This window comes from Lepisosteus platostomus, chromosome 7 (genome assembly GCF_059453375.1).
Source record: "Lepisosteus platostomus isolate fLepPlt1 chromosome 7, fLepPlt1.hap1, whole genome shotgun sequence".
Lineage (NCBI taxonomy): Eukaryota > Metazoa > Chordata > Actinopteri > Semionotiformes > Lepisosteidae > Lepisosteus > Lepisosteus platostomus.
Genome location: NC_142617.1, coordinates 14,261,422 through 14,289,222, shown reverse-complemented (window position 1 = coordinate 14,289,222; position 27,801 = coordinate 14,261,422). Strand labels below are relative to the sequence as shown.

At 36.0% G+C, this 27,801-nt stretch overlaps 1 protein-coding gene across 3 annotated transcripts in view; it reads right to left on the bottom strand.

Annotated features, from left to right (window-relative positions):
- Nucleotides 1-27,801, bottom strand: part of b3glcta (beta 3-glucosyltransferase a) — a 99,171-nt gene that overhangs the window by 28,511 nt on the left and 42,859 nt on the right. For all 3 annotated transcript variants that reach the window (XR_015940050.1, XM_088639398.1, XM_088639396.1), the window contains exons 5-10: nucleotides 19,417-19,493; nucleotides 18,685-18,796; nucleotides 13,984-14,120; nucleotides 12,860-12,923; nucleotides 7,250-7,381; nucleotides 3,422-3,491 (exon numbers count right to left, since the gene is read on the bottom strand). Coding sequence is in view for 2 of the 3 variants with exons in the window: in XM_088639398.1 (XP_088495524.1) it covers nucleotides 3,422-3,491; nucleotides 7,250-7,381; nucleotides 12,860-12,923; nucleotides 13,984-14,120; nucleotides 18,685-18,796; nucleotides 19,417-19,493 (592 nt within the window). In the remaining variant the exon portion in view is untranslated. The remainder of the gene's footprint in view (nucleotides 1-3,421; nucleotides 3,492-7,249; nucleotides 7,382-12,859; nucleotides 12,924-13,983; nucleotides 14,121-18,684; nucleotides 18,797-19,416; nucleotides 19,494-27,801) is intronic.

Here is a 27,801-nt window from a genome sequence, read left to right as displayed (position 1 = left end):
TAATTGATTGCACTCAGCTGTGATCATGAATAGTTACAAAGCAATTTCAGAGAAAGGTTAGCAAGGTTTCAGTATTTCCCAACAATGCATTCTCTCCTTGAGGCATGTTATCAAATAAGATTGCTTCTGTCTGAGATTCTATCAAAATAATGATCACATTGTTACATGCAGACTACGTTGGAAATAAATGCCAATCTCTTTGCTTGAGCAAATTTTTAGCCCATGCAAAACAATGGTTTTTAAATAAAGCATTACATGAAATTTTTTTAAAAAAATTGAATGACAATGGACAGTTTGTACATGGGCTACAAAGAAGGGGAGGACTATGGTAACAGAAGGTTTTTATTTAGGAAGCACACTTTGCTTAGAAGTGCAAAATAAAGAGACCTTGAGTGGAGCCAGGGCAGGGATACAGTGTAACAGCCGGAAGACCTAACACAAACTTGGGCCCGTCTATGACTGGACTGAATGTTCCGGACTCGGGCAGAGGGAGCAGTCTCCCTCAACACGCAGGTATGGCGTGCCAAACACATGTAGACCCCAGCAGCACACAAGCTACAGAGTCCCGTCTGCTGCCTTCGTTGAGCTTTGATTTTTCCGTGCTTTATAGAGTACATACTGTATAGGAGGACCCACGTCGTCAAGGGAACCTCCAAAATGCAATATCCACCTGGGTAATGTTTGGCAGCCACTATATGCTTATGGGCCCAGCAGATCAGGTACAGAAAAGAGAAACTACTTCACCTACTTTAGTATTTCCAGTTTGTAAAACCCCAAAGTGGAATTTAGCCAGGTCATGGCTCTGTAAAAGGCTGGACCTGTGATTTTACTCGTACTGTAAATAACTATCTCTGTGTTAGTTTTTGGTTGTCATCTGTTCTCCTCTAAAAACACACTGTGTCATCAGCAAAGAAGTTGTGTGACTCTCATCGGCCTTTCTTGACTTTAGGGAGAAGCTCTATTATTTTTTATACAATTTCTTACTTGGTAAGCTGGTGTCAAGACCTGATTTCTAATGAACCTGATAATACACTTTGACACATGAACCCAGCTATCCTGGAGGAGCTGCTACTTTGAAACAAAAACTATTACAATAACATATTGCATACAGTATATGACAAATAACGTTGTCTCCAGACTTAGTTCCATCAAGTGGAATGTACCCAAAAAGGGCAAAATACTATCCAATAATTTCTTCAGGAACAATAAAAAAAGAAACACAGAGTTTTGTAAGACTTGATTCTATTAAAACAAAACCAGTAAATCATTCCTGAAATACTAGGTTCTTGTGGTTAAGAACACTGCAGCTGCAAATTCTCATTTCATGTTGTGGGAAGTCAGCTTTTGTTACTGCTTGGTTTCTGAAGGCAGTGGTTTTTACAAAAATGCACAGGAGAATTTAGGTTTGAGACATGCAATGTCAATTCATCAGTTGTTAGTGACATCCAGTACAGCTGATCAGAATTAAAACTTTTCCGCAGGTAGTTTGGGACTTTTGTTGTATGGCACCGAACATAGAAAATTAATTTCTCCCTTCACTGAGGAGGTCTTTTAGAATGAATATGTATACAGTCAGAAGGAGATTGAGAGTCAAGAGTCAAGTATTTGTGGTTTTAGAGAAAGTTGAATTTCGTGAGAGAGAAGTGCCTTCTTTCTTACCAAAAACTCAACCACACATTGAAATCTACCTCTACCTCACATGTCAAAAAGCTCACTCCCCATAATTTTCTATCCTTTATTTCATTCTGTTGATGTAAGTTTTTGCACATCTGATGTTTTGCACATTACCTGTTACCTTTTGTTGTTTTGCTCACTGCCTGTTGTCTCTGTCTTTCTTTAATTATACAATTGTATTGTTTTTTGTACTACTTATCGTCTGAGTAGCATTTCGTTATACCATATACAGTACCTGTATATGAGTATAATGACAATGAACTTGAACTTGAGAAAGAAGAACCTCAGTGTACTAATTTATTTTGAAAAAAAAGCACAGTAAAGGAGCTTCTGTAATTCACCTTTGTGTGAAATGACAGGTAGGTTCGAAGGACGTTTAAGAGTTTACATATAATAATTGATTAAAAAAAACATATACAATATGGTTGATATATGTGTGAGCTAATCCTTTATTCATGAGACTGATTTTGACTGAGAGAAAGCATTTTCCAAATGATCTCAAATTTGCTACATACTGTACTTGAAAATCAAATGAAAAAAAATGTCTGACTGTTCCAGTTCTAGATAAAATTAGTGATGAAGAGCATGGCATGAAGAATGACCGAACAGCTAAAACACACGATTGTGCAAAAGAATGCTCAGATGGATATCAGTTGTGGTTCTCACTTCATTAAATAGACATTAATGACTCAGAGAAGATCCAGTGAAGGGCAACAAGACTCTTGAGCCCTCAGGGGGAAATCTAATCTAAGTCTTCAAAAATTTAAAAGGAATAAACAAAGCTGGATCTAGAAGATGATGTAAATCGAGTTTATCTGGGGATACAGAAGGTACTGTAATGTATAAAAATAAGTACCTAGCAAAACATTTTTATACAGTGATCAGTTCCGGCAGCAATTTCTTAAAGTCCAGCCAGAGAGTTGAGACTTAATCTTTACTGTCCAGTTTAATATGATTATGGTTAATTATGGCAAAGTTTCATGAAATTTAACTGTTGTTCGGAATTGTTTGCCTATTCTTAAGTGGCAAACTCAAAGTTAGTATTGGTACTGCCTTACACTATCTAGGACAGTGATATAGCAGCAGGCCTACTGATGCAAATATTTCAAAGTATCAACACAGTACAAACAACAGTAATTGAAAGATAACAGGGATATGGTTGCTTTCAGCAAGAGAATCTTATTTCTTCCAGATTTTTTTGTGAACCTTTTTTTAATTTAGTTTGTAAAGATTCTGATGCCTAAATGCTGAAAAGATCACTGAATTTTCTATATTCACGATTTCATTCGGTTTACTGTGTTCAAATGATCTGTGATTAACCTAAATTAAAGCAAGTGAATGATTTTCAAAAGAGCCTTGTGCTGAGGTAATGTTTACGCAGTTCTCATAATTTATGTAGTGCGAATAGAGTACTATCGCAATTAACCTTCCATGCAATTCAATTTAAATTTGACATTTATTTGTTTGGTTACTACTTAACCTTAAAATTAGTCATTTACCTGCTTTTCTGCCTTGATAAACTGTATAGCACTTCAATTAAATGTTGATTTCAACTAAGCTTGGGTTTTTCATAGATTTCTTTTTTAATTAATCTATTTCATACTACATTAGCATGAAGGACTACAAGTATTTTGTTAGCAGAAGAAATGCCTCTAATTCCTCATAGGGATGTAAGGGATCTCAAGATCTTTCAAAATCAAATTCAGTGAAAGTGAACAACATGCTATTCTTTAAGTTGATTACTTACCCCTCTCTTTATGGAACTTTTTGCATGTTTTCACTGCAATAAAGATATCCTCCTTTTTCACAGGATCTCCCTATAAATAATAATAAAAATATAATTAGAAATGTGAATTTAAAAATTCACAATTCTCGATAGTATTCCTTTCCAGTGCAATGCGCAAATTCTTGAAATAGTTTTAAGTATGAATAAAATATTAAATACAGGGTGACACCTCTGCCAATATAAGGTAGATAATATTATAATATTAAATGGCTTTTTTAATGCCTTGCTGTTCGTTTAGTTTGATCCGTCTTGTTTTAGTAAAAAAAAAGCCTTGGGTCATTACAAGGCAAAGATGCTCTACAGTCATCATGTACGCTAAAATTCAGTGTGCTTTTTTAAGCTCAGCGTCTGACAAATTGAATCTATTTTTCTCAGTTGCTGCTGAATCAGTAGGGAATGAACAGCAATAACAAGCAAATGAGACGAATGTCTTCCATTAATTGCCATAGCTTACAGAGCATGTAATTTTGTTCCAAAATTTATGTCCTTTTGTTGAACAACTTTTTTAATAAAGTAGTGCCATTGTAATGCAAATCCGTAGATCTGTCAGTCATTACTCTGTTCACTCTCAGTATGTTACCTGATAATGTCACTTGCACAAAACATGAAAACGTGTTTTCAACAAAAATAAAACTTTCTTTACTGCATTTATGTTTAGTTACAAGTTGCATCGACTGAGGAATGAAAGTATTGCTGTTGTCTATCATTTATTTTAGCCCTGATTTAGAGATTACTTCAGAAGCATGTCTACTCCAGGCAGGAGCTAAATTGTGAACAATGTGCAAAATTCCAGTTGGGGTGATTTATATACAGTAGGACACCTCAGACAAAAGAAAAACAACCAACTAGATTACCTGATGCTTCTGAACACATACAAAAGCATGAAACAATGGAAACAAAAAGACAGGGCGATGACTCTGGAAGCAAGCTACAGTAAGTAGCTACTTGATTACAGAAGAAACTATTCTGGTCAGAGATTAAATTACAGCTCCTACTTTAGGTACAGCCAGAGTTAAAGAATCACCTTACAAAATACGCAAAACTGAATTGCTCTTCATGGTTTTGCTTGAAAGACATTGTAATATGTTGGTGAACAGGTGATAGAGCCTTTATTCACAGTTCACACAAGTTTTACAGGGATGCTGTAAACGGTTTCTTGAATGAAGTGCATTTTTACTGAAAGCTTCTCCAAATCTCTGTCAATGTCTTCAGTGTTTTGCTAGCAAAAAGAAATGGCGCCTGCTCCACAGGCGATGGAAGTCTGTTCTTCATTTTAAGACATTGATTTGTTTTTGGCACTTATTTATCCTTATTAACTGTAATAATACTTTTAACACCATGAACTGTAAACATTACTGTCCACTTCATTTGGAACAGTTAGTGATGGCAGTTTTACCATGAATAAATTAACAGAAGTAGTTCAGGTGTCACATACAGTGAGGCAATAGAACAGTACTGTTTATACTAATTCTTAAAATATTTAAAATAACATTTTCTCATTACAAATTGATCCAAAACTATCTGTTTCAAAAAAGACCTTACAATTATGTTTTACAGGACCATTGGCAGTAAGAACCACAGTGCTGTTGCTCTTCTTGTAATTGTTGCTGTTATTATCAGAGCAATCAAAAGGATGGTAATTATTGCAGAAAAACATTTTATTAAAAGGTCTCTGAAATGATATTCAATTTTTTTAACAAATGCAATACTGTTCAGTGAATTAATATCTTGCTTTGGGCATAAGCGAAAAAAGAGTAATGGCAGCAATAACCAACAAAGTTAGTACGAATTTATTTATTTGTTACATCATCTCATCAAACCTGAGGGGAAAGTAGCATGGTAATTTTCCTAAACTTTCAAAATGTGTGCTAGGAAAACATTATGATGTTTATGTGATTTAAGGTCCAATAAGAAAATAAGGTATGATTGTTTTTTAAGAATCAATTTCTTTTCAACTGAAAACACAACTTCGCTTTTAAAATAATTGCTGTGTTTTGCTTACGATTTCTCTTGCTTTGTGATCTCCTTTCATCACCACATTTTAAGTCCCTGGCACGTCTGCTTGTCACACTGTGACTTTTAAGCTGGCTTTTATATTATGCATTGTTACAAAATCATTCTGAAAGACAAGCAGGACTGCTTTTAAAGTGAGAGATGAATATTGATACTGAGCCATCTTGAGGTTTCTACCACCTAAGGGCATGCTAAGAAATGCATTTCTTTCATTTTTATATACAGAACTTGGCAAAGTGAAGTTTTTTATCTGAATTAATATTGTCATGGGGTTCAATGTACTGTAAATTGCTGAGAGGCATATTTGTTTTATGCTATTTTTTATCTGCCTGGTAAGCTTGTAGTAAAATGATTTTAAGAGGAAATGCTCCACAATTCTACAGAACAATACAGCTGGAGAGACAAAAAAATATTGCTGCAGAAATATGTTGGTTAACCCTCAGAGAAGTTGATAAAACTATAATTAAAGAATTGCTGCAGCAGCGCATAGAGAAAATGGCAGTCAGTGCCGACAAGATACTACAATTGATAGCAGTCACAGCATAAAATGGGAGAGGTGTCGAGAATGAGATTTACTAAGTCAATCCCTATTAGGTCACTTTGCAAAAAAGCACCAGGTGTTTTATCTACAGTCTGGTGAGTTCCAAAGCCCTCAGTGAGGCCATTCCACTTTCTGGCTTTATCCCAGAAATCAATGCAGGCGGCACAAAATTATATGCAATTTGTCTGTTTTTGGGTGGAGTGCAGCCTACTGGGTATCTTCCAGATTCCTCTAAATACTGATGGATGTCATTATGTGAGGAACAGCAAGACTGCATAACACCAAGGAGAACAGTGTACATTAGGAAATGAGGTTACAAACAAGAGGTGGCTACCTGACGGCATTAGGCTCATTTTGTAAAATCCTGTCCTTATTCTCTAGTTAGAAATAGAGTGCCACTTCTTGCATTTTCCATTTCTGGCAAGAGAAAGAAGTGCCGGGGCTGACCAGATAGATGAATCTTTGTAATCGTGAGCTATCCCTGCAGAAAAAAATATTTTGGGTACCATCTGTATGCCTGATTAAATCTATTTTCAAAGCAACCTTTCAAAATACTATTTGTTTACACTAATGTGAGCTTTAATTATTAAAAGGTGGATGCAACCACATTACCCAGATGGCTTTAGAGAATCAGGACTTGTCGTCCTCAGACACCTGACCAATCAGAGGAAGACAACTGGTCAGGTGACAGTAAGAAAATTGTCTTCCAGTGATTGAGCTCCCTTCTCTAAACCCCTCCTAGGCTCCTCCTTTTTTTACCCTCTCTATAAACTGCCAGGCAGATAAGTCGCTTACTGGCTTCAAAATTCGAAACCTCACAACATGTACTCACAGGCCCATTGTTCAGACATATTCTATCCACCTTCAGCCTCTCTCTAGCAAAGATATCAGAGGCCAACAGCCAGTGAAATCCTCTCTTCCTGTTTTATAATTTGGGGAGGAACTGTGTCCTCCAAACTGGTGAAGTGATGGAGGATGACAAGGATTCCCCACTGAATTCTGGGAAATATCATTCAGAAAAGAGCCTCCATCTTGTCTCAACTTACTGCCTTACACTTCATTCACCAAATTATCATGAAAACAATTCTTTTGATTACTCTTATAGCACCACACTTTATGTCCTTCACTTCCTGGTCTCTATTTACAGAAACTAAGTAAGAGTTGGAGATTTCATGTCTGGACACATCAAAAAAGAAAAAAGAGAAAGTGCATGGTTGGAAAGACAATGCACCTACACAATACGGGAGATATGTGTTGACTGTAGTTGCACAGTTGTCAGCACTGGGAGAACCTTCCTCTTCTGTGCATAGCTCTTGGACTGGTGTTAAACTTGGACCTTTCCCATTATCCCAAATGTAAAGTGCAATCTGAAAAAAGGAAAGCATTAACACATTATTGGTGAAGATTTTCGGTATGACTTCTTGACAATTGGCCTGCAAATCACAGATGTCACATGCTGTATATTATCTACTGGTACAATGTCTTACATAATTTTTTTTATCAATTTTCAATATAGAATATATACAGTATATATCAACCCAAATATCCTAAATGAAATGGAAATAATTAAATTCTTTCAAAGAATGTGTGATAAAAGGCTCAATGTGTGCAATGTGTGTCAATCTGTGTATATTCCAGACGATAAAAAAAAAATTTGACAAGGACAAATCCCTTATGAACGTTTTTTTTTTTCCATGTTTATTTTGTACTTTTATCTTGCTTCACGGTGATAGTCCAAAACTTTTTTTTTCATCTTGTTTTATCACTCCTCACTATATTTTATTAATGTTACAAAATGATTTCACCCTGCTTTTACAACTGTGCACCACTGTGAGCTTTCAAAAGAGTTGTTTTTGTGAACCACAATGTGGAAAAAAAAAACAGTAAAAGGTAAAATAGTATACTAAGTCAAAATTAAATATATATAGGCCAAGGCTCCTGAAAACTTAAAAAGAAAGAAAAAGAGCAGAGAAGAAGAGAAGAGTAAAAGGGATGAGAATGGCTGTAGCTGTAAACTGTATTCACTTCAGGCGTTCCAGGCGTAGAGCACTCGAAGACAAGAAAAAAAAACTACAAATCCAAAGAAGAACTCCTTGTTAAGAAAGACTTAACAATTATTATTGTTTTGTTTGGAAGATTTCAAGATGCTCTGGGGGTGTGCAAACTTTTAGAATTGACAAAAAACTAACATGGACATAGTGTTCCCAAAGCTACAGTCTAATTTTTTTTTAAAAAAAAACAGACATATATCTCTAGCACAGTATTTATAAGAAATAAGCAGCTGGAACATTAGGAAATAAAGTGCAATATGCTCATTTCCTATCAAAACGTTTTTGCCCTCAGAGCAAGGTGGTCCCATGGCAGTCACTCCTTATTTTCAAACAAGTCACAACTCATTCTGAGCGCATTCTGAATTATCTAAGGAGCTGAAGCCAATACTTCATTGGTAACACATTCTCAGTTAAATCATGATATATATATATATATTGTGGCCACGCATCACACAATCAGATTTTTAACCTGCACCCCCCCCCATAACCCTCACTGTGTCTTTTAAACATACTGTATGTGTTGCTAATGTTTTATTTGCATCAGTCAGAAAGTAATGCACTTTATGATTGTCAAGGATCATGCAAAAATAAAATAACAACTGGATGAAGTTCTTAAATAAAAAAGGCTATGAATAATGGTAAAATATTTATAGATCATCTACTTCCCTTCTTGTATTTGTGCTGCGGAATAAAACAGAGTGATTTCACAAATCATACATCATTGTCAGCAAATAAAATGCAGAGAGCTGAAAAGATCAAATCTGGTGGAAAAAGTATCTGAGACAAAGCCCCACGTCTGAATCCCAGATATCTGCAGCCTTACAATACACTACAGCTGATGTGAAAACACACTCCTACACTCGTGAAAGGTAGAGCTCGTAGTAGTTAAAATAGGTTCTGTCAGTTAACTTTACTTGGGTGGAGCTGGACAAAGCATTTTTTATGATACATTGCATTTGCAGACTATCCTTACTTGATAATGTTGTAACAGACAGATAAGTTCTGGATCCCGAGATGAAGTTAAACAGATTAGTTTTATTGCATGCAAGGAACAATAAAATCGAAGTGCTGTTCAAAGTGCCGGTACAAAACTTCCAGTTTATATAGCCCTTTTCTGCCGCTTCTGACGTAGCTCATTACTATGGTAATGGGGGGAGGTCACGGTGTTTGGACAGTTCATAGACTTTGGCCAAATGGTCAGTGTTAAGTTTCTTTCCTTGAGAAGGGGGGCATCTGGAACCCTTATCAGTTATCCCCCTTTCCTGCCATGACTCTAAGCCTGGAATGTCTTTGTCAGAAGAAGCCCAGTTCTTGTGCAGAAAGGAATCAGTTAACCTTTTCTTCACATCTTATATCTTTCTTCAATAATTTAGGGGAAAAAAAACAGACAGCCTGCTTAACTGCCATGCAAATTAAATCAAAGCATTTGTAAAAAACAACTTCATTGCCTACGGTTTCAAAACTCCACTTCCATAAAAACAGGTTTATGCGAATTTTAAACTCTTTTTGCATTCCATGAGGGATGAACACTAATTTGACAATGCTCAAGTTACTTCACCAGCAGAAGCAGCTTGTGAAACATCATGCATGTGAACACCTTCAGGAGAGGACACAGCATAAGGAAAAGCCATGGCTTCTACAGCAGCAAAGCAGCTGCTGCTCACTGTCCCACAAGGGATCCAAAGCCAAGTCCCCTGCAATCCAATGCTCGTGGATTTACAGTACCACAATGCCAGAAGAGCCGGCCTGCTCAGCTTGGCAGCAGAGATTGGTTCAGGCAACATTCATTACCTTTTCCCCTTGGGATGAAAAAAGCTCAGGGCAGAGCAGCACTGTATTCACTCAAGGTTTATGCTCTGTTACAGCAGCTGCTATACATATCCCCGGGAACTCACTTTAGGAAAAGGGTTTCAATCTGTTTGGGCACACCTGCAGAGGCATGGGTGCTCTGAGACCTAGGCATGGCAGAAACTCATGTAACAAAGATTCCAACACTGAAAGGAGTCAGCTGTTGTATATACAATACGGTAACTCCTTTCAGTAGCATTCATGCTAGGCTCCAAGGTTATTATAATCTTCCTGCCACTTGCAGAAGGCAACTAAAATAGCACATACAGCATTCAAGGGTACCTTCAAATTGAGAATGTATTTTTATGCAACAAACACCCTAAAGTTTCAGATACATTTATAAGGGATAAACAAAAGGTTGTGACCATTGAAAGAGGCTTTTGTGAAACCAGCCAAATTCCTAACCAATGGGCAGCTGATCTCCGTACAAGTCCACATAACTTTCCCAATACACTTCCACAAATCAGCTTGGGGAGATTCTTTTGTAAGCTGTTTTTCTGTTGCAGTTAAACAGAAATAACAACAAGGGTACGTATCATGGTAGATTAAAAAACAAAATGAAAATAGTGAAAATAAAGTACAGATATAGTTTATAATACTAGTCTCTTCAATGTGTAATACACAAGACTTCAAGTCTTCACTTCTTAGAGTTTTCCCGTTGGCAAAATAATGTTTTTTCTTTTGTTTTGCCTTTTGATCATATGAAGACTATATATTTACATTATATTGTACTGGGTATATCTACTGCTACCAACTACTACCTGCTGAATTCTCCCTGGCAATTCTTAAATTAGAATAGGTTATTACTTCCAAAGAATATCAATTCTTGTAGAAAACCTGCGAATAAAAATGATTTTATGCAAATATTAAGCACACAGGGTGGCACAGGGTTTGCATCACTGCTTTGCTGGGCTGGGGCCCTGGGTTCAGTTTTGGAGCTGAGGTGCTATCTGTGTGGAGTTTGTATGTTCTCCCCAAGTTCGTGTGGGTTTCCTCCTGGTGGTTCGGTTTCCTCTCACAGTCCAAAAACAAACAGGTAGGTTAACTGGCTTCTGGGAAAACTGGCTCTGAAGTGAGTGTGTGCGTGTCTGTGAGTGCCCTGTGATGGACTGGCATCCTGCCCAGGGTATTCACTATCTTGTAAATCACCCATTCCTTGCTGGGATAGGCTCCGGTTTCCCTCCAACGTTGAACTGAATGCAGCAGTTAAAAAATGGATGGATGGATTAAGCACATTCTGAGTGAACTGAGCCAGAAAATATTTCATGAATAATTTAGAATATTAACAGTACTGTAAATTTGCTTTGTTTTATATTGAAAGCCTGCTTGTGTGATCTACATATTTACAAGCAATATATTTAAACCTCTCATATAATCATTTCGTATTTATCACTATGCTTCCGTGAAAAAAAATATGTTTTTTTCAATGCAGAAAAGAAAATCCACTGTGAAGTCACTGTGGTAAAGTGATGACTGCTTCCACAAACCCTGGTGAGACTGGCAGCTTGCCACCATGCCAGGCCAAGTACTGTATTCACAAAAGCATAATGCTACAGTGATGTGAAACACACATGCGTTCGATTAAAATAGAGTATTTCTTCATGATGACTAGAACATTTAGTTACACTAAATAATGATTTTTATTATAGTAAAGATGAAGATTTTTATTGCATTAGATACTGACGCTCCATAGCACAATGGATCTTTCAAACAGAGAAACAAACAAGTAGCTAATAAAAAGACAACATGATCTGAAAACCTATCTCTTCATTTCCTGCTTTTCATATAATATAGATACCTGTTCAGTCTGAATCTAATTTTAATCATCCTTTTCCGAATTCCAACCAGGTTGGAACACTCCAGGTGTTCACTGCACTCACATTGGATCAATCAGATGATCGCCTCATTTCAGTGATTCCTTAATGCTAAGTAAAACTATATAACCTGAGACTCAAAATAAAGTTGAATCCTGAAACTTTAAATCACAAGTGAGATGAATGTCAGACGTTTCAAAAGAGCTCATTTTAGAGATGTACTATTTTTGTTAAATACAAACGACCAGAACAAAAACTTTCCATCTTCTTGATTGACGTTCTATCAAGCATAATGAAATATAGGCTGAGGAGATGCCAGTAAGGCTTGGAACAACTCGTAATTCTTGTACATTTCACAAAACTGTCAGAGCAAATTAAGAATGATTTAATTAAATGTCATTTGAGCAAGCCTGACATCTCTGATGCAATTAAAAATAATTCAATGGAGCTCTGCTTTCCAGAACTTCTTCCTAGAAATCATATATCTCAATCTAATATACATGTAAATCTCAATGTACATACTGAAACCTACTAACTGGGCACAGCAGCACATTGGTATTGGACTGAAATATTCTGCACATGAGGTTATACTCCACACACATTCTTGTACATGAATATGCATTCACTTTTGAAAGAACAAACATATTATTCTTTGTAAGTGACATTAGTTCTATTCAAGCACTAATGGCATTCTTATAAAAATAATTTTAAAACAGTAAAACACCTAAGAAACCAATGGTTCAAAATACTGGTTAATGAACAAAACACAAAGACAGAAAATACAATTCTGCACCCAGGAAAAATCCCACGTTTTCAGATTCAAAGTCAGATTATTATCAGATAGCTCATTATAAGAGGTGTAGACATACAGTATAAGCCTCGAAAAAACCTATGCACACTGCAGACTGGAAACCTTTCAAAATATTGAAAAACTGAATATAAATATCAGTTTATACATTCTTACTGAATAAAGGTTTATAGGTCTAATTATGCTGTGTTAGGCAATTTATAATATGAAACCTATTTTTTTATAGAATCAAAACTGACATATTAAAAGACTCAATTCAAATTTACCTGTTAAATGAAAACCAATTTTAATAATAAATGTATTGACAATAAATGTTGCCCTTACCTCATGCTTCAAGTCAATAGTGAAATCTGATTTAAGTGGTTCATCTTTCACTTTGTTTGCAAGCCTGAAACATCAAGTTTCTTCCATTAATATTAGCCATCCAACTTACAAAATAAAAGGATAAACACATGTTCTGATGAACTACTGTATGAACATAAAAATTAATCAGATCTTTACTAACATTGATCCAGGGACACATAGTACTCTTAACAGCTTCCTTTCTTCAGAATGAAGTACAAACAATTACAGGAAAAATCAATTAGTATCATGAAAAAAGAACATTTATGAAAGCTTATTAAATGCATATCCTAAATACTGTCCATATGCATGTATTTTACTTCTCTGAGCTGTGGAATGCAACAGGGAAAAGAATGAGTGTTTTAGCAACAAGGAAAATATTGTATATTGAATTCACTATCCACTGCTGTTAGAGCATTTTTGAGTCTGTTTTTATCAATTAATTAAGAACAGCCACTGAGATTAATTTTGTGCATCCCTGAAAATTAATAAGCAATATCAATAAATAAAAACGAAAAACAAATCTCTGGGTAGTTTTAGAGGGAATTTGAGGCTCTTGTGTGATCATTTAAAAGCAAATGACTGGCTTCAAGGAAGGTGTGGTGGAACCCCAGTTGCTTTCCATCCAAATGGCTCCCCTGATTCAACCAATCAGATTCTTTGCTATAGATACTGCAGAGCTGTCCACAGGCCTTTTCACGCTCTCCAGAGAAAGCAGTGGCACACAGGCACTGGTGTGATTCTACTTGTTCCTTTCAGTACGTTCCAGGCATAGTCCAGCACATGGAAAAAAAAGCATGGAAAAATCCTCAGGCTGGGTGAATATCTGTGTGTGACTGATTGGGACAGTACTTCAAATACAGAAATAAAGGCAGAATATAAAAGCAGGTGGTTGTGGATGCTTCAACATGGTGCTAAAGTTGAAACTTGGAATTCAATGGTTTGTATTTTACCTCTGGAGGATGTCACTGGCTTGTGGCTATGTTAAAAACCAAGTGCTTTTGGATAAGGTACTGTAAGGGGGGGAGGGAGGAGAAGCCTTGTTGATTGTTCTTCAAAACTTCAAAAAATGGTGATCGGAACAGTTAAAATTTCGGAAGCCTTACCGGTTTACGAGAGCAATGCTCAGTGCCCAGCCAGCTGCAAAGTCTGGGTATTTGAAAACAGCCGGGTTGTTAGCAAAGGCATAGTGGTGAATGATGGTGGACTCTTCGTCATGCAGTGGTTTCCCTAGAAACCACTCCTGTTGCAAAGGACAGCAAACATTAGTACAGTATGTCTTTTGTAAAATGAAGACAATGAAAAGTGTCCAAATTATTGTTCCAAATTAGTAGTTAACTTTTTTTTTAATGACAATGTCCTCAGGAAAAGATTTTCACATTTAACAATTTAAACCAAGAGCACAGTAACTGTTGAGAACAAAATAATCCCACTTTGGTTGTACAGCATAAAAGCCTGATACTTCTTCTCATCTTCACAACTTGTTTCACACCTTCCCTTTTCTCTTTTTCTCTTTCTTGTGAGGTCCCCTTTTCAAATTTTTGGTATTTTGCCATACTGTTCCCTTTTAAAAATTTGACACAAAGAACATGTCAAAAATGTTTTATAGTCTGTAATTCACCAATAAACAAAGGTTTATGTAATTACAGGACAGTGTTAAATATTTTGACCCCATAGACTATAGGTATTCAAGAAAAAGATCAAATTTTAAAGAGGTAATTACTTCCAGTATCAATAAATAGGTTAACATGAAAAACAAAATCTGTTGCTGGTCTCAGGTTTCTCCTGATGCATCTACAGAATTCCATGCGTGCATAAAGCACTGAAAATGAATTCTTCTGAATGTAGAATGTTCTTATTTTTCATTTATAAATTAACAAAATGTGAATACGAAGCTATGCCTAAATTGGGATTAAAGTAATTAATGTAAGGAACAGTGAAAACCACCAAGTAATGAAAAAAGGCTTCATTATTTTTTCCCTAGACACATCATTAAGATAAGATTCTTGCTGACAATAATTCAACCTTTAGTGGCTTAAAGTTGATTTTATTGGATTGTGTTTGGAAACAATCTAAATACAAGCAATGCCCATCACTTCACTTTCAGAATTAAAGTCCACCATCCTCTCTACAGACCCATCATACTGTATATTCTTTAAAAATATGCCTCTAACAAATGCAGAGAAAATGTTAACGTGGATTAATCTTTTTGGAATAAGACCAAACCTTGTTTCCATCATTCATATTTTTTAGATGTAAGCTTTCTGCTTCATAATAAATGTTAACAGAGGAAGTAAGGTTCTGGATTAATTCAGAACGCTAATTTAAACTAAATAATTCAACATGCAACAGTTAATGATATTTTCACCAATGTTTCAATTCTAAACCCTGACTGTCCCAGAAGTTTTTTTTTCCCTAAAAGTACAGCTTGTGCTTTTTAACAGCACACCTGCCTACCTTGCAATACCATTATGATCAAATGTGAATACTCCCTGGTTTTGGCAATGATTGCCAGACTAAGAGAACTAGAAGGTATTATTTAAACTACATTAGCTCAGATGTTGTTCTTTGAAATTCACATGGAATTAATTATATAGAAAAATAGAAATGTGTTAGGAATGTCCTCTCGGCTCACAGCTGCCACATTAATGATTTGCAGATAAGAAAGAAAACCCCTCTTTGCTCCCAAACTTTCCATCAGGATTGGAACAAAGACTTAAACCCTGAAAGCATGAAAGCAACAGCTTCTGAAATCCCCAAACCTTTTACTTAAAGCCTGACCTGCAGGCAGGTATTTCTATTTCAAAAAAGATCATTTCCACTTACAGTGAGTCGCTTTGAGAAAAGTTTTTTTTCTGCAGTAGCACTCTCTCAGTTCATGCAGGAAAGTGACTTTTAAAAAATAACAGAACCAAAGAGAAATTGTGGAAAAAGAGTCTGTATCCCTCATTCCCTCCCACTCTCCCCCCCCCCAAAAAAACCAAATTCTGAAAAAAGGTAACATAAAACTGACATCATGCTTTTAGTATTTTAGAAAAGCTGTTCATTTTTGCTTATTTTTCTTGGCAACAGTATCATAACTAAGCTTTACAGTGAGAAAAATGTGAAATGTTGAAAAATAAACTATGAGTTGGGATATTAATGTTAATCCAGAATATAATAATTAAAAAATTAGCAGGGACTGTTTCTAAAAAAAGACCATTTCCAATTGAATTTTTTTGATAATTGTACAGGAGTTTTGGAAATCGTATCGTATCAACTGATATTCAACAGCTAATATTATTTCTTATGTCTGTGTATTTTCAATTAAAGGAAACCATAGATTACATGACAAGTACTGTAGTTAATCGTTCTTTTTAATCATCATTTCATCAATCACCCCGCAACTCACAACTGGTAACCCTCTGAAGCTAAGCCCTGCTGCTGGAAGAGGGGGCAGTAGGGGGCGCTCACCCTGAGGTCTGTGTGGGTCCTAATGTCCCAGTATAGTGGCGGAGACACTATACTTTAAAAAGGCACCATCCTTTAGATGAGATGTAAAACCGAGGTACGCTGTCATTAAAAATCCCAGGGTATTTCTCAAAAACAGTAGGGGTGTTACCCTTGGTTTCCTGGCCAAATTACCCACTGGCCTTTACCTATCATGACCTCTTTATAATCCCCATCTATGAACTGGCTTCATCACTCTGTTTTACTCCCCACTGAGAGCTGATGTGTGGTGGATGTACTGGTGCACTTTGGTTGCTGTGACATCATCCAGGTGGGTGCTACACTTTGGTGGTGGTGGAGTGAAGTTCCCATTAACCGTAAAGCACTTTGAGTGGAGTGTCTAGAAAAGCATTACATAAGTGTAAGGATTATTATTATTAAAACTAAAAAGAGCAACTTGCTCATGTTTGCTTTCATAATTGTAATCTTACTCTGTTTAAAAGGCTTGCCTCTACTCTGAGCACAATGAGTGGAAGTTTTTTCCAGAATATTGTTTACGTGAGTGAAATACGTTGCCAGTTTCAGCTGTCACTTTTACCTCCGAGACAAACATTCAATACAGAACTAACAACCCTCTGCTGCTGTCAAAGTACATGAGTAAAGAGACAAAAAAGGAATTATATTTTTTTCCCAACACGCATAAAAATAAATAGGTACTTTTTGTAGTACCTTTCAAATTATGGCTTTGCAAAGCACTTCACAAAACAGACAAGAAAATTTAAACATTTGTGTGTTCCATTTTACAGACGTTGAATGTATCCCAGGCAATATATTTGAATGTGTAAAAAAACAACATGGTTAAAATGTGCAAGAAGCAAAACCAAAACGTGATTTAAAAATATCAACAGATTCAGAGCCCCTGACAGTTCTAGGATGAGAGTTTCACAGTTACACAGCCACATTTTGCAACACAGAAGGAAATGGAGCAAAGTCTCATTTTAGGTACATACAAATCCGTTAATAAAAAAAGTTTCTGCTGAAGCACAAATGTAAACACCAATGTATCAGGCTTCAAACGTTCTTATACACCTGTGCATAGCTATGATTAAAAAAGACCATTAGTTTCAAATTAGTTTATGAAACAAAGTTGCATAAACTGACACAGCATATGCTTTAATAGGATGGACAGACTGAACTAATCTAATTCAAGATTTAAGATCTACAGTATACTTCATTACATACCATACAATGGTTTGTAATGACATGCCTTTCAGTTACAACAGATCTCTGATAAGAAAAAAACCAATTTAGTTTGGAAATGATCTAAGATTAGAATTAAAAATCACACTACTATAGAGAAGTTGGCAGCCAGAAACAACACAGACAATATAGCTTGATGGGATTCAACAGGAAGTAAAATAGGCCTCGACACAGCTGAGCTCTCAGTGAGAGATCTTTTCTTTTAAACTCATTTAAGCAGGAATTAAACTGGCACTGTTCTAATTTGTATCAAAGTCACTCATCTTCTCTGTTGATTAATATGGAGGTATGTGCCTGGTAGAAGATAAGAGCTAAATGTCAGTACAGAAGTTAGCAGAATGCTTACTTTCTAGAATGCTTAAAGAATGCTTAAAATTCTAGAATTCTTTAAAGAGTATTGAGGGTCTTCAACACATTACACTGGTGAATAATCAGTGACTTGGTAAGAATAACAGTGACTTCTGAGGTCTTAATGGAGCTTCCTCAACCCTTGAGAACTACCAGAAAACCACAGCTGAAGAAATTACATTCTCTCTTTCTTTTCTCATATTCTTGTTTTAAAAAGTAACTGTTGGTATGTACAACAAAATATCTTACAAATATGTAGAAGTGTTGGTTATGTCTCACTACTTCTCATTATGAGTTTAAAATTCTGGTGTATAAGTGTATGATTAGTGTAGTGTATAATGTATCATTACTTACTGATAAATTATAATCGACAAATTATTTGACAATTATATCTCCAGACACGTGCACGGAGCTAGCCAGACCAGCCAACTTAATCACATTTAGAACTTAATCTGGAATTAGGAAAAGAAACGTCACTAGAGTGTGACCCTGAACAAAGCAACTGATGGTTTCATCAGTACCTGTAACTAGAACTGATAATCCTTTCAGAGTCCAGCTTCTATCTTTTAACTCATTCCTTTTTAAATACATACTGTACCTTATTTGAAGGTGCACAAACATGAGATAGTCCTTATCATAATGCTCTAAAGTGAAAAAGATACTAAAAAGATACTTTGGTAGGAAAGCAAAACAAGTAACTCAGGAAGCCTTTCCCTCCTTAGTGTAAAACAATTACTTGTCAACAAATTTAAGATGAAAAACAAACATACCTTATCCTTGTCAAACCTCCTCAAAATCTGAAGAAGTTTACCAATGTTCAAGTTTGTTTCTTCTTCAAAGAAGAAAATCCAAGATGAGTTCCTTCCATAGGAAGCAGATAAACTAAGAGATAAAAGGATTACATTTACATTGACTTAACTTTGTAAAGTTAATTTATAAATGTTAGTTCTAAAAATGTGATGTAACAAAGATCTTTGTGAACCCAGAAACCATACAGAATGTGTTAAGAATGTTTCTTAATTACAAATTCATTTAAACTAATTAAACAAACTCATTAGATGAATTAAATATTTTATCCTCATGATTTAGCTGTTATTGAATATGTCACATTTCATGTCTTATAAATAGGCTAGTGATTTAGAGCTGGAAAACAAGAGGATTTAAACCAAATTAGAGATAAAAGCTTAAAATATAACTGTTGGTGAACAACTAGGTTCCATATGTCTGTCCTTCAGCTGATATTGTAAAACTAATAAAAGCTCATCAGAAACAAATTTAATGATTCTGCCTTCCACATCTTCCACGTTTTACTACATTCACAAGAACCTTACAGCACGGGGACAAACACAGACCTTACATATTTAATTATTCACTTGAAATATCTTGGGAACTAGTACTGTTTAAAAGCAGACATTCTCGAGATATCATGAAGCACAATTTGGCTTTTATCTGTCTAAAAGTACTTTTTTTCTAATCTGTCAGCCATGGTGTAATGTACTTACTGTGGTAACAAAGGCAGAATACTCCAGTCTCCTTCATTTTCTGTCACTTCATGAATAAGTAGTACAGGAGGAAGATTCTAAAAAAGTGGAACATCAGGACATGTTACAGCTACTGTATGTGTTATTTTGTTGTGGCTGTCTGGGCTTAGTGAAAACCCTCCAGAGAACCTGTCTTAATAGGAACAGACACTAGTGATGAACAATGGCATTTTCATCCAATAGCTAAAGGTTATTCTTCAACCTTCAAAATGAATAGCAATAAAAAAACACTGCAGCAGGCAATCAGACCCTGCTCTTTGTCATAAAGTATCTTCTGTAAAACAGTACAGCAATTGAAACCTGGTGTTTAATCGCATTTCATACATTTAATATACAATTGTAATAGAAATAAATGTGTTCATACTGTTGGGCCTTCTTGCCTTTAAAAAAAATATATCTAAAGGCACAAAGAGGTAATCTTGAAATGACTTTACTCATCTTATTGCAGATTTATGCATACAATTACCATTATACAGTATATGTAGATATGAAATCTGATTTATACTCCTAACAAAGATGTGTTGCATCTACTTTAAAAAGATGACGGGGTATACATACATTCAATTTTTACTGATATTTTTATGGCCAAATAAGTAGAGACTTTAGAATCTCTGTAAAATGATTCTAAATTATTCTAAAGTGTGTTTCGCAAAATATCTGTCAACGAAACGCAAAGTTCCACAGAAAGGGGTCTGTGAAGTTAACAGTAGTATAGGATTTTCAGTGTGTTAGGGATGAAACTGTGGAGGCAGGCCTGGGACTCTGTAGTCCTGACTAAAGGGGTTCATGTGTGAGAATCTGCTGCATCCTTCAACATAGAAACTTATCCACAACGTTTCACTAATTCAACTGCATCATAGAGTACCAACATGTGCATCTAGAAAGGACAGTAGGTGACTGTAATATACACCAAATAACTTGAAAATGATTATAGTAGAATGAAGTTTCATTTCAATCCTCCATATACAGTATGTTTTGTATTTTTTCTTAACCTAATCAAATTTTACAAGGTTAAAGCTTTATCAATGCAGTATATGCAATCTGTAAACTCTTCTCTGTACACCCATATTGCCTTTAATACTGTATGTTATGCAAAGAATTCAGAAACCTGCAATCAAAAATATACGTAGAGTCCAATATTATAAAAATCTAAGACCTCACTAAATGTTATGAACTGAAGGAGAGCACATAATCTCTAAGCAGCAATTACAATGTTAAATGTATTTTCATTGAGATGTTTAATACCCTACTTTTTCCATGGAATAGCCCCAGAGTGACTATTTTTCAGGCAGTTAATTGATGTTAATATTGCTCAAAACTTCAAAAGAAAACAGTAACAGCATTTATTTATATTCACAAGCCAGAAACTTATGAAACACTACAGGAAGCATCTGCTCTGTATGATCAAAGAGACAGGTGTATGTATAAAGTACAGACTGCAGATTGCAGGGGTGTGCATAATTTTGATCTCTGTGGTTTTTAAATAACACACCATTCTGAGGAAAACAGAATGAGACATTTGCATTAAAAAAACTAATTTTTTATTTCATCTGAACAAAAATATTTTCTTTCCGTAAATGCATTTTTCAGCATCATTGAACAAGAGTATGAATAAATAGGAAGGGCACCGTACAAACGGTTATAACTTTCCAATTGTTACAGTTTGTTTCAATACCACTGTTTCATCCATCACCAGAAAGCCAATTATTTCTCCACAAAATCAAACTAGCAAAAGAGAATATTTCTTTCTGTTCTCAAAAACAAAAAAGACTTGGCAGGGGTCTTGGCAATAGCAACCTGTCCCAGAAGAACAGGGCACAAGGCAAGACAAAGAACATATGGCTGTGTTCTCCATGGATGTGACGTCAGTCCATCACAGTAGCAGGGAGGAAAACCAAACAGCCGAGAGGCCCAGTGGACACTGGGAAAACATGCAATCCATGGATCCAACAGTTACAAAGTTACACCTCATCATTTTTAAATATATCACTGCATTCGAAAGTTCGATTTTTGTATGATTAATTCTATAAACCTTTGTGCAAAATGTGCTCTGGCAACTTTCTTGAATCGAAATGCAGCATGTGGCCAATATCTATCATGGCCGCTGAAGAACCACATTTCAAATGCTCCCTGGGAAACATATCCAGAGAAGTGCATGACTAAAAATTCAGCTACAGAAAGTAATTTTATCATTAAAAAAAAACAGGATATTAAAACCAGAGGATATTCTGATAAGTAGGTATATATATATACAGTGCCTTGCGAAAGTATTCGGCCCCCTTGAACTTTTCAACCTTTTGCCACATTTCAGGCTTCAAACATAAAGATATAAATTTTTTATTTTATGTGAAGAATCACCAACAAGTGGGACACAATTGTGAAGTGGAACGAAATCTATTGGATTTTTGAAACTTTTTTAACTAATAAAAAAATGAAAAGTGGGGCGTGCAAAATTATTCGGCCCCTTTACTTTCAGTGCAGCAAACTCACTCCAGAAGTTCAGCGAGGATCTCTGAATGATCCAATGTTGTCCTAAATGACTGATGGTGATAAATAGAATCCACCTGTGTGTAATCAAGTCTCTGTATAAATGCACCTGCTCTGTGATAGTCTCAAGGTTCTGTTGAAAGCGCAGAGAGCATCATGAAGACCAAGGAACACACCAGGCAGGTCCATAATACTGTTGTGGAGAAGTTTAAAGCCGGATTTGGATACAAAAAGATTTCCCAAGCTTCAAACATCCCAAGGAGCACTGTGCAAGCGATCATCTTGAAATGGAAGGAGTATCAGACCACTGCAAATCTACCAAGACCTGGCCGTCCCTCTAAACTTTCAGCTCAGACAAGGAGAAGACTGATCAGAGATGCAGCCAAGAGGCCCATGATCACTCTGGATGAACTGCAGAGAACTACAGCTGAGGTGGGAGAGTCTGTCCATAGGACAACAATCAGTCTTACACTGCACAAATCTGGCCTTTATGGAAGAGTGGCAAGAAGAAAGCCATTTCTCAAAGATATCCATAAAAAGTCTCGTCTAAAGTTTGCCACAAGCCACCTGGGAGACACCCCAAACATGTGGAAGAAGGTGCTCTGGTCAGATGAAACCAAAATCGAACTTTTTGGCCACAATGCAAAACGATATGTTTGGCGTAAAAGCAACACAGCTCATCACCCTCAACACACCATCCCCACTGTCAAACATGGTGGTGGCAGCATCATGGTTTGGGCCTGCTTTTCTTCAGCAGGGACAGGGAAGATGGTTAAAATTGAGGGGAAGATGGATGCAGCCAAATACAGGACCATTCTGGATGAAAACCTGTTGGAGTCTGCAAAAGACCTGAAACTGGGACGGAGATTTATCTTCCAACAAGACAATGATCCCAAACATACAGCAAAATCTACAAAGGAATGGTTCACAAATAAACGTATCCAGGTGCTTGAATGGCCAAGTCAGAGTCCAGACCTGAATCCAATCGAGAATCTGTGGAAAGAGCTGAAAACTGCTGTTCACAAACGCTCTCCATCCAACCACACTGAGCTCGAGCTGTTTTGCAAGGAAGAATGGGCAAGAATTTCAGTCTCTCGATGTGCAAAACTGATAGAGACATACCCCAAGTGACTTGCAGCTGTAATCGCAGCAAAAGGTGGCTCTACAAAGTATTAACGCAAGGGGGCCGAATAATTTTGCACGCCCCACTTTTCATTTTTTTATTAGTTAAAAAAGTTTCAAAAATCCAATAGATTTCGTTCCACTTCACAATTGTGTCCCACTTGTTGGTGATTCTTCACATAAAATAAAAAATTTATATCTTTATGTTTGAAGCCTGAAATGTGGCAAAAGGTTGAAAAGTTCAAGGGGGCCGAATACTTTCGCAAGGCACTGTAAGTAGGTACACACACTATATATGATAATGGGAATTATATCAGTTCTGTTCATCAGGACACAATTTAAGGAAACAAAAACATTATTTAAACAGTTTCACGTCAATTCCTCTTAGCTAACCAAAACGGCCTAGCTCCTTGGCACCATGCAAACACAAACACACTTGCCAGGCTTTAGTTTCGGAAATGAGGATCTGTTCTTATTAGTCAATGTGGTCATCAGTGGTGCCCGAGTCTTTCTGAACTATGTGAAAACAAACAGCAGTGATCTTTTAGAACAGCCCTCGACTAAAACAGGATAAAACTTGATGGGAACTATCAATTTTTAATAAATTAATCATATGGAAATTCCAAATATATATTTTTACAGCCTTACAGTACCACTATATTTTTACAGATTTACAGTACCACTATCAAATTCTGTTCTGCTTATTAGATCCCAGATCTAATAAAATGAAGGGTAAATCAATCTTATGTTGGTACATAACAGGTGATTCACTGCCATCCTGAGTTCAGCTGCCCATTATGAAGTAGCTCAAGTCAACAAGAAGTAAGTACTCCTTTCTTCCTGTTTTTATATTATAGTCGGATTTACACAGTTTGGTTAGGTACCACATCTGTCATACCATAAGGATTGTTCACATTTGTTCATTACTGTATGTGGTACTATGTAATATTCTTTGTTTTCCCTGAAAATCCAATGAACAAATTGAATTTAAGAGTGAACAAGAAGAAGGCAGTCTAACGAACATACTGTATATGCTTTAATACAGTAGTGAAGAGCTTATACAATTCAGTTAGGGTAAAATGAGATATGAAATGGCACAAAAGAGACATACACAATCTTTTATAGTACTGAATAATTTAAATAAAATTAATGAGTTTATGTTATAAACTATATGCCAGCAGCCATATCACCCTGCAACTCACAACTGGCAACCCACTGAAGCTAAGCAGGTGTGAGCCTGGTCAGTACCTGGATCTTGTACCTCCCCACTGATAGCTGATGTGTGGTGAGCATTCTGGCGCACTATGGCTGCCGTCGCATCATCCAGGTGGATGCTGCACAGTGGTGGTGGTGGAGGGGAGTCCCCATTACCTGTAAAGTGCTTTGAGTGGAGTGTCCAGAAAAACGCTATATAAGTGTAAGCAATTATTATTATTATAAACTAGCATTCAAAGCATAGTTCATATATGAGACAACAACATATATCGAAAGCATAACATAACATACTGCACTAAGCCTCCCTACAAGAAGACTCCTCAAGGAATTATATATTTAATTATAATATGTTCTCAAAACAATAAAATAAAACCTAAAGAAGAAATCATGAACAGCAAATATAATATGTTTAAAAACAACTTTTACATATTGCTATAAGCTAAACTGAAAAAAAGTTTTCGCCATTTGCTAAAACTGTAGTTATTCTAGGCTCTATCAGCAGTAATTCTTTCTATACTCCCATATCTCTATAGCATGCTTGAGTTAATTTTGTTCATTGTATTATCAGCTCTCATCCACATCACAGTATTTTTGGAAGAGATCAGATACAGTATATTAATTCCACACAGCAAAATTAGTTCCAGCTAATTTGAGATACAGGAGTTCTTAAAATAAAACCTTATGATTCCTTTAATAGATGTCAATCATTAATTACATGGATGAGACAAAAATATGCTTGTTATTGCTGACTTTGACATTGGTTAAAATAGAACAAAGAACAAATCAGAAACTGGAAAATCAGCACACAAAAAACTGATGAGCAATGTACAGCAAATTATATACAATATTTGAGGTGCACTTTTCACTAGATATATAGTTATTGTTTTATTGAGAGACCAAAGAAAAAGAACACATTCTTCCAATATCTTAAAATCTTAAATAAGAAAACCTAAGTCCATACTGCTCAAAACAACAACCTTTCCTTAACATTTTTTCTAACTAGCAAAGCAATTTCATTATTTAATTCAGCTTTTTTTCTTTCCTACTGCTTAATGCATTTTACTTAACTTCTGATCTCTGAAATCTATTTTCAGTAGATCTCCTCTCTTCTGCAACTAAAACATGACTAGACCGAAAGCTTCAAATATCAGATGAGATGGACCAAACAGATAGCTAATTGGTCTTCTCATTCAATGAACATTTTCAGTTCTTTACTATATATGCACCCTCTTCCTCATTATAGTCCTATTAATACTTCAGCATCTACAATTATATTTCTCTTTTGATGCTCAGTGTGTCAGTACACCAATGCAAGTTCTTAAAATAATACACTGATATTGCATATTAATTGAATGTTTCTGGTATCATTTCGATTGATTGGTCATTTATTGATTGAGTGATTTTCCAAGAAATCCCAGCTGGAGAAAGCAGTTATACCAGGTTACCCCACTTGCCAGACTCAAACCCCAGTGAGAACGTGTGGGATAAGATGGGATGAAATATGACATCAAGGCCCCAGAGACCAGTGAACTGGCACATGCTTTTCTGGGCTCTACTACAGGAATGGAACAGAATCCCAGGAGACACTGGAACTGTGAGCAAAGCATCAAATGCACAGTTTTTATTGATGGGCACAAACACTGCACTAGCTTAATACTTTCATAGTGGATCCCTAATAATCAAGCTTTATTATAACCATCATTGATCAGCATCAAGGAATTTACCTACAGTATGTCATGCTTCTTTAACAAAATAACTGTCATAGAAAAAGATAGTTATTATAAAAATAATTTTGTGAATTGGTTAGAAGCAGTTCCAAGCAACATCTTGCTTTTGAAGCTCAATATATAGTACATCAGGGAAAAAATCTTGAAGTTCTATAAAGTTCTATAAAGCTCAGTCCCTGTAATTGGATATGCTTTTTGAAAAATACTTTTACTCTTTGAGATTCCTATTGCAATACATTATGAAGAGGGTAAAGATCTCTCCTTCTTTTTATAAAGAAGACAGCTCTGATTTAACTACTCAACTATAGCTCATTTTTAAAATGAATTGTGCTACTCAGCAGAAGCTGGAAGGCCATCTCTACCCCACTGTTTGATAAGAAATTCATCAAGAAGAGACTCAGGGAAAAAAAATACAAGGTCAATGGACGACTGGACCACTCTGCAGATGAGAATATAAACTACTCAAGCAAGCATGCTGTCATCTGTAAGCTTAGAGAAATGGCTATGTAAAAATGTACAGAGGAATAAAAGAGGGCATATTAATCATCAGGGGGCAGCATCTGACCATTTGGGAATTGCAGCATAGAAATGTTAAGTTGTAGCAGTGTCCTTAATGTCACGGTTACTGAGCACATAGAGGGTACAATGTAATGCCTAAAAGATCCTGGCTCCAGCGGTGCACAGTAGCAAACAAAATTGGTTAACTGTGAAAAATACATTGCAGACGTACTAAAAGTGACTCATATAAGCCTGCTCTTCTCGTAGGAATGAAAATTGTTTCGAAAAAAGAATGACTTCAAGGTCCAGGATAATTTGTTTTCTTCGCTGCTAGGGAAGTCAATCCTGAAGTACAATTAGCCACAAGAAAATCTTTTTTTTATGTAGGATATCAACAAGAGCAAATCAGCTCTTGGTACCAGAACCAGAACTACTGACATACAAAATGACTGGTTCCTTTTTGCTTCAATAATATTTGCATGTTTAGCAAAGCAAATGGCTACAACAACAGGACAGTCCAAGTAAAAAGAAAAATACAGGTATATCATCATCATCATCATCTGCGTTTGCCGGTCCATCCAACCCCTGGGATTCTTCCACAAACTTTGTCTACCCTCTTCCAACCCGTTCTCTTTGCTGGCTTTCAATTGCTTTATGGAGTTCAGTACTATATGTTTTTTGATCTGACATATAGCCACTATTTTTGCTATGAGACATATGTCTCATTTGGATAAATGCAATTACATTATAATGCTAGACCTGTAACTGTGGTCAGAAAACATATTGTAAGACTAAGGCAGTCCTCTTGTCATACAGGCCAAACCTGTGGTGTTGGATATGATTACAGAATGTGCATTAGTCCTGGTTCATTAATCTATTTCATGTACAGCAGTACCTCTTATACTGGTAATAAGGTTATAATAAGGTAACATTATATTGATTAAGAAGTAAAAAACCTCCATACCTGTACCTAAATAAAATGGACATTGGCACTAAACCCTAATTAGTGTCTGTAAAAAATCCAAAACCCAAGTCTGCTTTGCAGGACAGAGTCAACTAATCTGTAATAAGACCTTGAGCTCACTTTTCCGCTTCACGATTCAGAGGACTTATTGGAACACTGACTGCTGGGTGACACTAGGGAAAAGGATGTTGGATATATAAAGGAGAAACTGATTTTTACTTACATAAACTCTGAGACACATTAGAACCCATGCGTTTTCCTGAAGGCAGCAAACCACTGGAAACATTAACTGGTCCATAGGTTTTATCAAAACAGTTCAGAAGTGTGAAACAT